The sequence below is a fragment of the Ambystoma mexicanum genome, chromosome 8, assembly GCF_040938575.1.
Source record: "Ambystoma mexicanum isolate Mex_15411 chromosome 8, UKY_AmexF1_1, whole genome shotgun sequence".
Classification (NCBI taxonomy): domain Eukaryota; kingdom Metazoa; phylum Chordata; class Amphibia; order Caudata; family Ambystomatidae; genus Ambystoma; species Ambystoma mexicanum.
In genome coordinates, this window is record NC_090929.1 from 479680326 (window position 1) to 479695020 (window position 14695).

The 14695-nt window shown below is 45.2% G+C and overlaps 1 protein-coding gene across 2 annotated transcripts in view; it reads right to left on the reverse strand.

Annotated features, from left to right (window-relative positions):
- Window positions 1-14695, reverse strand: part of MXRA8 (matrix remodeling associated 8) — a 144125-nt gene that overhangs the window by 101543 nt on the left and 27887 nt on the right. Inside the window, exon 2 of one of the 2 annotated variants that reach the window (XM_069610112.1) lies at window positions 11325-11351. The exons of the other annotated variant lie outside the window; for it this stretch is intronic. Within the exon in view, the coding sequence (XP_069466213.1) occupies window positions 11325-11351 (27 nt within the window). The remainder of the gene's footprint in view (window positions 1-11324; window positions 11352-14695) is intronic. 2 annotated transcript variants of the gene reach the window in all.

Sequence of the window (14695 nt, forward strand, 5' to 3'; positions counted from 1 at the left end):
CTGGAGATAAGCTCAGTTCATTTCCCTCCTGACTCTGTCCCTGACTACCAAACCACCTTGTTTGCCTACCTGTCTACATCAGGACAGTCCCTGTTCATATGTTTTGATGTAAATGGGAACCATTTGATCTCGAAGTTTTTGTGGGGGCATTGAGCTTCTCCATCATAAAGATCTCACGCAACACATTCACCCAATTCTTTCTTGGTGGGCAGTTTCTCATTCTTCCACCTTTTAACAGGATTGAGTCTTTCTGCTAATAGCAAATTGTGTATCATATGGCCCACTCTCTCAAATACACCATCTCTATTTTCTAACCCAAACAGTACCAACAAAGGGTCCATATCCATCTCAATGCCATCTACCTCTTTAATTCAGGACAACACCTCTTCACAGTACAAGCTCACCACATAGGCCAGTGTGTGCCCTGCTGTCCACATCCCCTCCAGCAAAGAGGACTAGTCTTTGGGAATATCTGCGCTCGTCTAGCTGGAAGGTATTGCCAATGATGTAGTAGTTTAAATGCATGTAGCCTGTACTGTGTAGCTATGGACGTCTTAGCTACCCCCTACAAATGCAGGCCCACTTGCCATTGGTCCCTTAATTTCAACACCTTTGGTGATTCAGCTAGGAGAATGTCCTTATACAGCCTGGATATTATTCCTTTGACTCCTCTAAGGGATATCAATCTATTTTTTAAAGGGAGTCAGTTCCCATCTGAGGTTCATGACCCCATTTCCCATCTGTGAGTGCCCCTTTAAGCTGGAGGTAGTAAAAGACTGAGATAAGGCCTATTTGAAGCAGTTCCTTTAGCTCTTGCAAGGGTATAAATGTATATCCCACCCACATCTTTATGCTCTTTCCATCCCTGAAAGTGGTTTGGGTCATACATGCGACCCTTATGGGGGGGGGCATATGCAGCTAAGCAGCTAGGGCCCTGTAGGTAGCCATCTTGTGTCCACTTTCTCCCTCTGCAGTTCCCAGAGGACCTGAATGACTGGGTGTTTCAGGATTCTGGCAGACAGTCTGTCCCTTGCCATCCACAACCACTCTCCAAGATCCACTGGGTGCACTACCACCTTCTCCAAATGCACCCACTGTTTAGTCATTTGAGTGTACAGACAATCTACAATGAATCTCAACTGTATTGCTCTGAAATATATTTCCAAGTTGGGGAATACCAATCCTCCTAAAATGTTTGGAAGGACCAGTGTGGTATAGCTAATCTGAGGTTTAGTATTCCCCCACAAAAATCTCAGCAACTCCTTTTTAACGGTCCCCAAGAAATCCTTCGGGAATACCGCAGATAACACGAGAAGGAGGTAGAGGAATTTGGGCAACACATTCATCTTAAGGATATTTACATGGGCCATTCAGGAGAATGTTAATTTGGCCCACTTCTCCAGATCTGGCTTCACCCTTGCCCAGAGCTCCGGATAGTTCTCTGAGAAGAGATTCAGTACATCCCTCTGTACGTTAATCCCCAGGTAGCTGAGATGCTGTTCTGCCAGTATAAATTCCCTTTCAGTGATGAGCTTGGGTACTACCGGTGATGCATGTCCCAGTGGCATGGGCATGAAATTTGTATAGTTTACCTTGAAGCCTTAGTGCTGCCCCTAGACCCATATCTCCCCTAGAATGTGATCCATGGAGCTGGGTCTGCAACATACACCAAAAGGTCCTCTATGAAAAGTGGCAATTTATATTCCCGCCCACCAACCTTTATGCCCGGGATTTCCTCCTGCTGCCGCATTCTGGCTGCCAGTGGCTCCATCATGAGTGTGTATAGCAATGGTGAAAGAGGGCATCACAGTTGGGTTTTCCCTTTCAAGGGTTATTTTGTCAGAGTGGACCCCATTTGCCAGTATCCTCACCATCAGGGTGGAGTATATCAGCCATATCCATTTCATCCACTTATTTCCAAACCCATATTTTAGCAATGCCTCTTCCAGAAAAGCCCAGCTGATCCTGTCAAAGGCCTTTTCACCATCCATTGAAAGAAGGATAGAGCCATCCAGTTACTTAACCCAGCAACAACAGTAAGTTTAACGTCTTCTTCAGATTGTCCGCCTCTGCCTATTCTTAGCAAAGCCCACCTGGTCTGAGCGGATCAGTGTGGGGAAAAATTCTCGAGCATGGTAGCCAAGATTTTCGTAGAAATCTTGGCATCCACGTTAATCAGGAAGATTCGCCTGCAGGAAATATAGCTGGTGGCATCCTTTTCAGCTTTGGATATGAATGTGATCAGAGCCTTGAGAAACGAGGGAGGTGGTTCACCGGTCACCAGGAGATCATTATATACTTTTACAGGAAGGGTGATAGCACTCAGTTAAAGTACTTGTAAAAATGTATAGGATACCCGACTTCCCCTGGGTCCTTGATGGAAGCCAGTCCCATGATCACCCGTTGCACCTCTTCTAGCTTTATCTCGCTACAGTGTGTGGTATATTTTGCCGAGGTTCTGTTCTTGAGCTTGGCTCTCAAAATATGTATATCTTCCGTAAACCCGCCCGTAAACCCGCCCGCTTTGCAGTACAGTTGTCGTACTCCTCCTCCAACCCACGGATCGTGCCTCTGAGCTCATGCTCTAATACTGTATTAGCCTTTTTCTTCCACGCCCTCTCTGCTATTATGTGCCCTCTTATTGTGCCTTTCACAGATTCCCATACTATTCTTTGATACAGGGATCTCCACATTGTCAGTTTTCTTGTTGGTAAGGCTGATTTCATTTGGAAGCATTTCCCTGAAAACTCTATCCTGGAAAAGGGTGTCATTACATGGCAAGTGGCTTGGGCCCCATTTAGGGAGAGTAGTGACTACCATGTCATCAACCGTCCAAGCCACTGGTATCATTTGGGATTTTTCCACCCATGCCATATTACTCTTTACCACAAGAAGGTAGTCAATTCTTGTTGAGGACGTATGTGCATTGGACTAGAAGGCATAACACTTTCTACCTGAGTTAGCCTCTTGCCAGGATTCACTCAAGCATTATCGAAGCAAGCAATCGTCCTGACCCGCTTTTCCCTGGACCCCGGCCTTTGGGACCCCTGTGTCCCTCCCCAGTCCATCCATCACTGTGTGGACAAGCATGTTAAAATCCCTGCCTACTATTCTGTCCCCCTCAGGCCATTGATCAAAGGAATGGAGAGCAAGGTCCACAAACTGGAGCTGACACACATTTGCGATATAAATCATGGTAAAAGTAATCTTTTTCTCCCCACACCCTCCCGTTGAATATGAGGAGCATAGCCTCCAAATTCTTCATCTTGACGTACTCAAGTGGGAGGTCACGGGTCACCAAGAAACCCACCCCCCCTTCTCTTGGTTGAACCCGTTGACCAATGCATGTGAATCATTTTTTCTCCCCAGTAGTCTCTGCTCCTTCGCCTTCTTGTAGTGAGATTCCTGAATGAACATTATAGTCACTTTATGCCTGAATATTTCTCTGGCTAATAGAGACCTCTTGGTTGGTGAATTCAACCATGTTACATTCAACGAGCCTAGCCTGATCACCTGTCCCCTTGTGCAAGCCGTTAGATGGTTTAGGACCTTTCCCTCTATGCCCCGCTTTCTCTGCCAAGGGAGCGCATTGAGCGAAACTCACACATCATATCCTAAGGCACCTTGTCCGGTTCCGGTATTGCAACTTCCCCTCCCACCCAACCCTTCCCACTCGCTTCTCCCTCTTGTCAAGCATAACCAAAAACACGAAAAAACGTAAAACAACCATCCCCGTCTGGTCAACGCTTGGGATACCTGGACTGACCCAGGCCGCCATTGGTGGACTCGCTTCCCTCGGAGGTTGTATACGAATTGTTTGTTTTACAACTGTTCGAATGACAATTGACCTTTTCACAATTGACCGAATTGTGAAGGTCAATTGTACCATATATGTGGGGGGAAACCCCCCATAACCTCCCACCCAACGCCAAACCCCCCAACACCCCTATATATATATATATCTTCGGTCAATTGTGAAAAGGTCAATTGTGACCTTTAAAATTCGGTCAATTGTTAATTGAACAATTTGGGTAATACCCCCTCGGATACTTCCTCGATAAATGCTGTGCACAGCCGCTGCCCCCTGTTAATCAACCTCTCACCCCCACCACCTCCACTACAAGCTACATGAACAAAAGTACAAACCCAACCCCACTGAGGATGCAAGTGACAACCCCTCGTTCTCCAACCTACACATCCGTCAAAGAGAATGCAGTGTTCAAGTCCCAAAGTAATCATTCCGTCCAACAATGCCATTTAGGCCTTGGGGATATGGGGCCTGTCTTTATGCATTTTTTCGAGTTCTTGACACCTTTTTCTGCATACTCCCTCCGGTGAACGCCTTAAGGAACCTGTCCAGCCACTCCTTATTGGACGGTGTGTCTTTCAGGGGTCTCACTCCTTGCATCTCCTCCAACAGCTGTGGAGTTTGCTCAGGGTCTACCAGCCTTTAATAAGTCCCCCCGTTTTCAAAAACAGCAAGAAGGGGAAGCAACAGGTCAGGAATATTCTCACTTCAGACCCTTCCCATATGATGCACCCTTCTTTTCTTGCCCTGTTAAAGATATCAACTTTGTCACTGAATAATGTCATTTTGCTACCACCGACATAGGTTTTCCTACTGCGCATCCTCCTCTATATAAATGGTCAAACAAGATAGGCTTACCCATGCCATCCTTCCACAGGAACTTCAGGATCCACTTAACTTTGTCCTCCAACTCTGCCACAGTTTCCCTGTCCTTGTGAGGGACCCCAGGCGTATGATGTTCCACCTTTCACGATTTTCTTCATGCTGACCTCTTTGCCAGTGCATTCCAACGCCTTCAGTCTGACATCCAAGGAGAGCTTGAGGACTTCCACGGACATGTGGTTGCTCTCTAATTCCTCTATTCTTTCCTCTACCTTCTCGACTCTGCCCCTCACCTCCGATATCGATGCTTGAATGTCAGTCCTCAGGGCCTTCACCTCCTGCAAGAAGCTTAAGATGTCAGATTGTGCAGCCATCTCCAGCATTAGTGCAGTCGCCTGGGAATCTAGACCTGCCAGTCTGCCATGTCTATGTAGATAGAGGGTGGAAACTCACTGCCTACTCCTTAGTGTTGTGTAGGAGTTTGCATGGCAGACACCCCACCACTCTCACCCCAACGCCTGCTGATGACACCGTACAGCAACTAGCTCTTAGGTGTATCCATTATAGCATGCACTCCCTCTTCAAGATATAATCGGTTTATGCCCACGGCCCAGCCCAGTGCATGATGGTGGCCTCCAATTTGGCAGCAGGGTCCGTGCAGCTTCCCTCACGGATGCATTTCCTGTCTGTGGCCCTTTCAAACACTCCATTCAAGGGTCTGCACCGAGCCCCACCATTTCACTCTTCGGTTCAGCATACACCAGCGTGGCATTGGGAAGGGCGAGCCCCCTGGCTTGGTATCTTTCTCCACTCCCCTCACGCAACTCCATCCCGCATTGCGGTCCGCCCAATGCCGCCCCCTCCAGCTGGTTCCAGCTCACCAGGGAAAGGGAGTAGGCTCCTTCACCACCATAGCCGAGTGACTGCTGCCAACTCATGCCTTGGTTCTCGCCCGCAGCCTCCCTTCTCCTGGGTTCAGCACGGGTGGCCGGCGCACCTCTTACATGTGGCGTGAAGCCTGGAAGGGGTCACCGACTACCACATGATACATTTGTCACCATAGGCAGAGGAGTTGCTGTCTCTCTGGCTCTGCGGCATGGCTTTGGAAGATCCGTATTCAGGCCGCCATGTTGTCTTCCCCCCCCTGGTGGTCTCCCCAGACAGATACAGAAAAGCCTGTCTCAATTCTGTTCAGCCCCAAAGAAAAGAATATACGGTAATTGCAGAGGTCCTATACCCCTGGTCCACCTTAAAGGGCCCTAGTGGTATATAATACCATAATCTTTGCCAGTGGTATATAATACCATACTCTTTGCCTTTCTAACGCACTTTCAAGTATGTTTGACATTTGCTGCTGAAATAAATTGTCTGCAGCCCTGCCTTCACCTAGAGTGTCCCGTTTGCTTTCAAAGTCTGCATTCTATTTATTTCTTTTACAAGGGTTGGTATAATTAACAAGGTCATTCTTAACAGCATAATTACACAGAGCATCCAACAATCGCTGTGTAATTATGCTGATTGCATCCAACAATCTCTGCAGGCCAGTATGTTGTTAGACATAACAGTGCAGTCCGCATATGACAACCATCTAATTTCCACACCACCAATATTGGGAGGGAAACAGTGAACATCCTTCAGTACACAGTTCATAACGGCCACATAAAAATTATACAAGACAGGGGCGAGCACACCCCTCTGTTTTAAAACGTTATTAGTATAAACACAAGGAGTGAGAGAGCCTTCCCGGTCTAGGATATTTATCTAAACTACTTGATTACCATAAAGATCTCAGCTGGAGAAATTCTTTGGAAATATACAATGAGAAAAATATGCCATTAACTTTTCTGCATGTTTCCTTTTTCATGTTTATTATATTCTAACATACTTAAAATTGGAGTCAATAGTCTGATATGCACATGTTATTGTAATGCCATGGGTTTTATGTGTAAGTGCAGGATTTCTACCTTTTTATGGAAGTTCAATAACTTGTTTTTAACATTGTTAATTTTACACTATAGCTTTGATAATCTCAGAAAACCTTATACCCTTAAACGTATAACTTGGACATCTCTATGGTCTAATGGTTTTATTATGCTAGGTGAATGTAACCTTCAAAACGTTATGAACATACATCAATTATTAATTTAATAACTATTGAATATTCCAAATTTACTCTAATGCATTTATTAGCTCAGATATTTGTTAGCTCAAGGAATTATGCATTGACATGATTATGTATTGATTATTTATTGAATCCTTCATTGCACATATATATGTGTGTAGTTCCTGCTTAATGAAATATGAATATATCTTTTTATATATGATTCTATAATCCATTATTCATGACACTCTGTTTTTTTGTTTAAAAGTTAAAAGATCTTTGTATTCCCAAAGTAGAAATCTATACATATTTCTACATATGTGTATTCAACATTCATGAAATATTAGTTGTCGATAAGGTTCTGCTTTTGTAATCATATACTGCCTGAATTCTTAACAAAGTTTTAATTGTATAGTAATGATTTCATTATTACTTTACTAACAACTAAAAGAAAAACTTCCCCCTCCTTCCTTCTCGACCCCCCTCCTTCTCCTCTTCTTTCTCATATGTAAATTGTTCTACATGCTGATTTTATGGTTTGACGCATGTTTACCTTTATTGCTTCTACTGTTCCATATTTAATGTGTTTTTTGCTGTTCATTGTAAAGCACCTTAGGCGTTTAAGGCGCTATATAAAACAATAAATACAAATACAAACACTATTCAGGGTATAAAAGGTAGCCTGTATTTGTAGTGGAAAGTGGAAATCATTCAGGCAGACATCTATTCTCATTTCGGTTTCTCTGGCAGGAAACACTGCATCCTATAGGGAATTTTCTCAGGTGGATAAACACCTACTACAATTAGGTTGTCATCTTTCATTCAGACATTAGTAGAGTTTCCAATGAAATGTGAGATATGTTCCCTACACAGCTGAATTGAGACACAAATCTCACACTTCCAATGACAAATGCAATGCAGCCATTTGTTGTCAGCAGCAAGTATATCAAAACTAGTAATTTAAGGGGTGATATTCCATACAGCTAAAATGTGTGATTTTCATCTGGCACTTATTGCTCTTGTGAGCTTTAGTCACTTGGCATTTGCAGGCTTTTCATTTGGATGCTCCATTTTCTTTCTGTTTTCTGGTACAACATTTTGCATTGTGCATGTGGGGCTTGCTAGAACTTTTAACATTGATGGAAAAGCAAGTTAAGAAACTTTCTTACAATGGGATATTTAGGCCATGAAGCCACTGGACCCAGATACAGAGATCTCTTTAAGGAAACATATCGCTTCAATCATATCTGTTCTTTTTAAATAGTACTACCGGTAATCCACTTCAAACATCTCACAAAAGAATGGTTTACTTCTAAGGGGAAGATATGTTTGTAGATATCTCTGAAGTGCAGCATTAAAATTACACATGAAGCTGCTCTTAACATTGGGACAAATCAGGAAAAGTATCTAAAAGGTGGTGCTTACATTTTGTCAAACCACAGTAAAAAACGAAAGCACCCAGATTAACACAATTGAAGATTAATCCAGGGTTATGATTTCAGGTAAGGGGGTTGGAGTACTTCCCAAAATAGTTTTATCAAAATGTAACAATATGTTTCTGCCTTTTCTTTTACAATATAACCATAATAAATGGTAATATAGAAGAGTGGAAAATGTCTTAAAACAGCGACTCACAACTTTTGGTCAAGACCTGAGGGAAGATAGAGAGCTAACCAAACCATCTAACCGTAAACATGTTGTACTAACCACAAATTGTGTTCAAGGATATCTCATGTGGAGAAACGTATTGAGGGAGAGATGTTTAATTACGAGGGCAACATTCAATTATTTACCTTTACGGGCTGCGACAGCTGCTCCAACTCTGTCGGAATAAGCAGCTGGGCTCTATGAGGCACTACAAGCGAAGATCTGCATCAATGTAGTTTCTTCTGTCCCCCATACGCTGCATTCAGATGGAGAACTATGACCCCGATTTTGAAGGAGGCAAGCCTCCACTTCTGTCGGCTAGCTTTCTGTTATCTGTTGAGTGTCCATGTTTAGGACGGACTTTCAAATCCTATCGGAGAAAAGCTTCATAGCTCAGGATTTCATGATTACAAGCATCCTTGGCTTAACCACTTTACAAGGCCTAATATATTACCAATTAGTTGAATTGTTTTATTGCAGAGACTATGAAATGCACTGTAGGGTTTTAAATTTTAATAGCAGGGGATGATGTGCTTTATAGGGCCTCATTACACGGACGGCGGTAAGGGTTAACGGTCACCGTTAATGGTACCGGTGACCGTTAACCCTTACCGCCTTACTACGAGGTCCCTTTGCGGGTTGGAGACTTTAACGCCTGCTTTTTGCAGGCGTTAAAAACCAACCCACAAAGGGACCTGGGAGCTAATACGGTACCGCAATTTGCGGTGCCGTAATTAACACCGTCCCCATTCCCATTATGCCCTATGGGGCAAAAATGGGAATGGGGAAGGGCAATGGGGGAAGGGGGAATTACCGCCCCACCAACCTTGGAATAGGGCAGTAATTCCCCTTTCCTCCAAGGCGGTGCCGGTATTTTACCGGCATGGACCAAGGTGCTAATAGCACCTTGTCCACCGCCGTCCGTCTAATGAGGCCCATTGACCCTCATTACAAGTCAGGCATTAAGGGTTTAACGGCGCCGTCGGCGCCGTTAACCCTTAACGCCTGATTCACACCTTAACGCCTGCTTTTTGCAGGCTTTAAAGTTCAAGGCGCTAAGCGACCTTGGTGCTAATTACTGCACCGTAATTTACGGTGCCGTAATTAGCGCCTTCCCCTTCCCCATTATGCCCTATGGGGCAAAAATGGGAATGGGGAAGGGCAAATGGTGAATGGGGAATTACCGCCCCACTCACCTTGGAATGGGGCGGTAATTCCGCTATCCACCATGGCGGAATCCGGCATGGACCATGGTGCTAACAGCACCATGGTCCACCGCCTGATGATAGTCTTAAAAGACATTGGCCCTCATTACGACCTTGGCGGAGGACCATGGTGCTATTAGCACCATGGTCCATGCCTCAAAGGTTGCAATTCCGCCATGGTGGTAGGCGGACTTACCGCCCCATTCCGAGGTCGGCGGGGCGGTAAGTCCCCATTTCCCATTTTACCCTTCCCCATTCCCATTTTTGCCCCATAGGGCATAATGGGAGTGGGGAAGGCGTTAATTACGCCACCGTAAATTACGGTGGCGTAATTAACTCCATGGTCCCTTAGCGCCATGGATTTTAACACCTGCTAAAAGCAGGTGTTAAATCCGCCATGGCGCTAAGGGATCTCGTACTCAGGCGGTAAGGGTCGGCGCTGTTTACGCTGCCGTAAACCCCTTACCGCCTGGGTCGTAATGAGGGCCATTGGGCCTCATTACGACCCAGGCGGAAAACCATGGTGCTAATAGCACCATGGTCCATGCCGGTAACTTACCGACTCTGCCATGGAGAAAGGGGGAATTACCACCCCATTACAAGGTTGGCAGGGCGGTAATTCCCCCTTCCTTCATGGCCCTTCCCCATTCGCATTTTTGCCCCATAGGGCTCAATGGGAATGGGAAAGGCGCTAAGTACGGTACCGAAAATTGCGGTACCGTACTTAGCACCAAGGTCCCTTTGCGGGTCCCTACTTTAACGGCTGGTGTAGACCAGCCGTTAAGGTCGGGTCCCACAAAGGGAACTCGTAATCAGGCGCTAATGGGTTAACGGCGCCGCAGCCTTTCACGGCACCGTTAACCCATTAGCGCCAGGGTCGTAATGAGGCCCATTGGTTTTGGATCTATGTAGTCTCTATGCATGTTTTTATTCTTTTTTTATGATTGCATTTTTACAGTCGAATTGAATTGTATTTTTGAATGTGCATAATATGAATTGCCGTTTAATTGTGATATGAACTTTATGATATTGTAATATTGTATGATGCTTGTATGACAACATTGGTTGAAATACAGCTGAAAATGAATAATTGAATGAATACATGGTAAAATAGCCGAGTGGATAAAAAGGCCTCCTGCAGAGACCTGCGTTTAGCTCAGAGAGGGCAGAATTGAATCTCAGATGGGTCAATACACTGTCAAGTCCTTCAAATAAGGACTGCCTTGTTGAGTTTTGATCTACGAGAGAACCTTCAGAATTCAGCAGGCACGCTATGAATATTGATACTTCTGCGACTCTACCAGAAAATGCAAAGCTACTCTTTGCCTTTGCTGCTGCCTTCCTTCTACCTACAAGCTGCTTTGAGGCGGCGGATCATAGTGATGTCATCGGCGAGTTGCGCCACCACACCTTAGTCACTAAAGACGAGCTTTGAGAAGAGTGTTTGTTTTTGGGATGAAGATAATCACAGCCCCTAGAACACATCTTGCAATTGCAAAGTGCACAACATATTATATTTTTTTAAATGAGTGTGTGGTTTCTTTTTCGCACAAGCATTTTGTTTTTTGCGAAAGTCTGCAAGTTCGAACTTGGAGAACTGTTTTTGCAGCTGGAGCGACCACTTCGATTTCTAAGAACAAGAAATGCTTGACCGCGACATTGGAACTTTGGTTTCTGCTGGAGTGACACGTAGTTCTCTGCGCATGCACAAAGAGTGTAATGAAAGGTTGGGGGGGCTCACCTGAGTAGGACCAAACATAGGACGAACCTGTGAACAGAGGAGAAATAGGCATGGTCATTAGTGAGGCAGTGAAGTGAGACAGAACAACTAAAAAAGCAAAGCCCCCTGCCCCCCAAATCAACGCACTGGATCAATAGAGTCACGTCTTCGCTGGTTCGTATCTGCAATTAATCTACAGTAATTAAGAATTTGCCGGTGCAAATGTGTATTTATTTGTTTCAATGAATTGATCTCATTGTGTTTTGTATTCATTTCTTTGGAACCTGGTAAAGGTTATCTGCATCTCGTCTGTTTCCAGCTATTACAGTGGGATTTTATATCGTATGTATTCCTTGTTTAAGTGTTATTTCTTCTTCACTAAACTGATTCTGAAAGTAGGCGCATCACAGAGAGTGGGATGTAGAAGCTGCGGACGCCGCGTCGCTGTGTGACGTTTTGTGGACGTGCAAACGTAAGGGTTCAGCAGTGGAAAAGTACTGACTCCTGGAACATGGAAGATTGGGATTTAGTTTGATATCGGGACAGGAGGCTTCTAGAAAGATCCAGGCCAGGTGAGTGCGGCAGAGCCACCTGCATGAACGAGGGACTCTCTGGGAGGGGTTCTGGAAAAGGTGGGATTTGTGGAATTGGTCAGCTAAGCATCTAGCTCTGTTAATTGTCTTGCAAGACAATAAAACGGTCTCATTCTTTTTTTGGCTACTACCCTAACTAACTTGCAAGTAAACCAAATGATGTATTGTAATGTGCTTCGAGCTGCACGCGATGCCCTTGGAGTTCTACATCGCCCCAATTCCTGCTCTGGAAATCGAAAATCTCTCAGACTATCAGGGGAAGTCCTTGATGTCAGTGAAAGAGGAGGCTGATGTGGAAAAAATGGGCCTGAATGGGACCCTTCATACATGCTGTTGAACTCCCACATTCTCCCGCCTCCTTGAAAGCCCCCCCTCCTGTCCCCTCTCGTCCAATTCGCTTTTCAATGTAATGTTGGTTCCCTCAACAATGAATCCAGCAGCTCCAATATATACTCTGTTCCATTATTATTGTCAAAGTAGCTAAAATATGTTCCCTTTGCTTCAATCCCCTAGTATATATATGCCAATGAAAGAGAGGACCCCATCTTATTCCCACCAACAAACACATCCCAAAGATGGCACTTTTATTTTGTGTTTATAGTTGAGCATTTATAATGCGCCTTAGGCGCGAGGGCAAGTGGGTACATGACAAGCACATGACAAAAATAACAAACATACAAAGAAAAACAAACACAGTACATGGTCCAAGGGCTTAGGTCCCCTAAAAGACAATAAGCATCAATACTAAAAACAAAATATACAAAGTACATAAAAGAAAAAAACAGAATAAAACAAGTCCATAAAATATCAATTGGTTAAAAGAAGCATAAAAACACCAGAGAGTAATTTTAAATTAAGTAAAAAAGACGGTATTCAGAGCTGTCTTAATAGTTATTGTGAAGGATCCAGTCTCGGGGAGCTCGGCAATTTACTCCACAGGGCAGGGGCAAGATAGTTAAAGGGACACCTCCCCGCCCGCTGAAGCTGAGCCCGTGGGATCTGCAACACCGTAGCCTGACTGGATCTCAATGATCTCGTGTACTGTCTCTCCTGAATCCTTGTATTCAAGTAGATAGGGTTTTTTCCATTGTTGCATTTTTGAGTGATAGACAAGATGGATTTTAGTGCTTAGTCCAGCGGGAGACATGCTAACACAACAGCAAAGCTATGTAGAAGGCTTCCTATCTTCCCAATAACCTAACCCACTCACCTCAGTTTCAATTCCACCATAGTGGCTGGGGAACCACTCAAATGGCAGCGGTGCGTGGTAATAATCCAAATAAGATAACATAACATGACATATGATGCTGTGAGAAACACAGACAAATCAATGCAACTGAGAGTGGAGTGGAAACTCCAACGGCCATAGGCCTGCCCGGAGCGAGAGTCGAGAGGAAACGAGTCGAGAGGGAATTCCAGATGCTGCCATAGGCCTGCCTGGAGCGAGAGTCAAGAGGGAACACCAGAAGCTGCCATAGGCTTTCCAGGAGTGAAAGTCAAGAGAAAGCTCCAGATGCTGTCATAGGCCTGCTTGGAGCGAGAGCTGAGAGGAAACTCCAGACGCTGCCAGTGACCTGCCTGGAGCAAGAGTCAAGAGGAAACACCAGAGACCACCATAAGCCTGCCTGGAGTGAGAGACAAGAGGTAACTCCAGATGCAACCATTGGCTTGCCTGAAGCGTGAGTCAAAAGAGAACCCCAGATGCCTCCATAGGCTTTCCAGGAGTGAGACTTGAGAGGAAACTCCAGACACCACCATTGGCCTTCCTGGTGCAAGAGTCGAGAGCAAACACCAGAGACCTCCATAGGCCCGCCTGGAGTGAGAGACGAGAGTAAACACCAGAGACCGCCATCGGCCAGCCTGGAGTGAGAGACGAGAGGAAACACCAGAGTCCTCCATAGGCCTGCCTGGAGTGAGAGTCTAGAATAAACTCCAGACGTCACCATAGGCCTGACTGGAGCGAGAGTCGAGAGGGAACTCCAGATGCAGCCATTGGCCTTCTTGTAGCAAGAGTCAAGAGGAAACACCAGAGACTGCCATAGGCCTGCCTGGAGTGAGAGACGAGAGGTAACTCCAGATGCAGCCATTGGCCTGCCTGCAGTGAGAGTCAAAAGGGAACCCCAGATGCCTCCATAGGCTTTTCAGGAGTGAGGGTCAAGAGGAAACTCCAGACGCCACCATTGGCCTTCCCGGTGCAAGAGTCGAGAGCAAACACCAGAGGCCTCTATAGGCCTGCTTGGAGCAAGAGCCGAGAGGAAATTCCAGACGCCACCATTGGCCTTCCTGGTGCCTTCCTGGTGCAAGAGGTCAGGAGCAAACACCAGAGACCTCCATTGGCCTGCCTGAACCGAGAGTCGAGAGCTAACTCCAAACGCCATAGCTTTGCCTGGAGTTTGGCTTAGTCACAAGTTAGGTAAAATAATATTGGATTTGTTTCTTTCTGAACATTTACAAGGCGAGTTGAACACCTACTGTTGGACGTCATGCATTTAACAATTTGTAGCACTCCACTAGCGAAGCTTTATCGGTCATGTTTCAAACTCCCCACATGAATTGGTACATTTGGTATCGTGTGTCAATCTGTCAGAGATCTATGGAGTATTTTTGTATGTACATAACTCCTAATACCACTTGCATACTTGCGAATTCTGAACACAGACCATGGCTCGCCGTCAAAGGTGCAAGTCGATATCCAATTTATTTGCGTGTATCATTACACAAATGCAAAAGGAGATTTACGTGAAAAAGATGATTCCTGTTGGCAGGTTGCGAGAAAATAGGATTTACTTCAGATGGGCA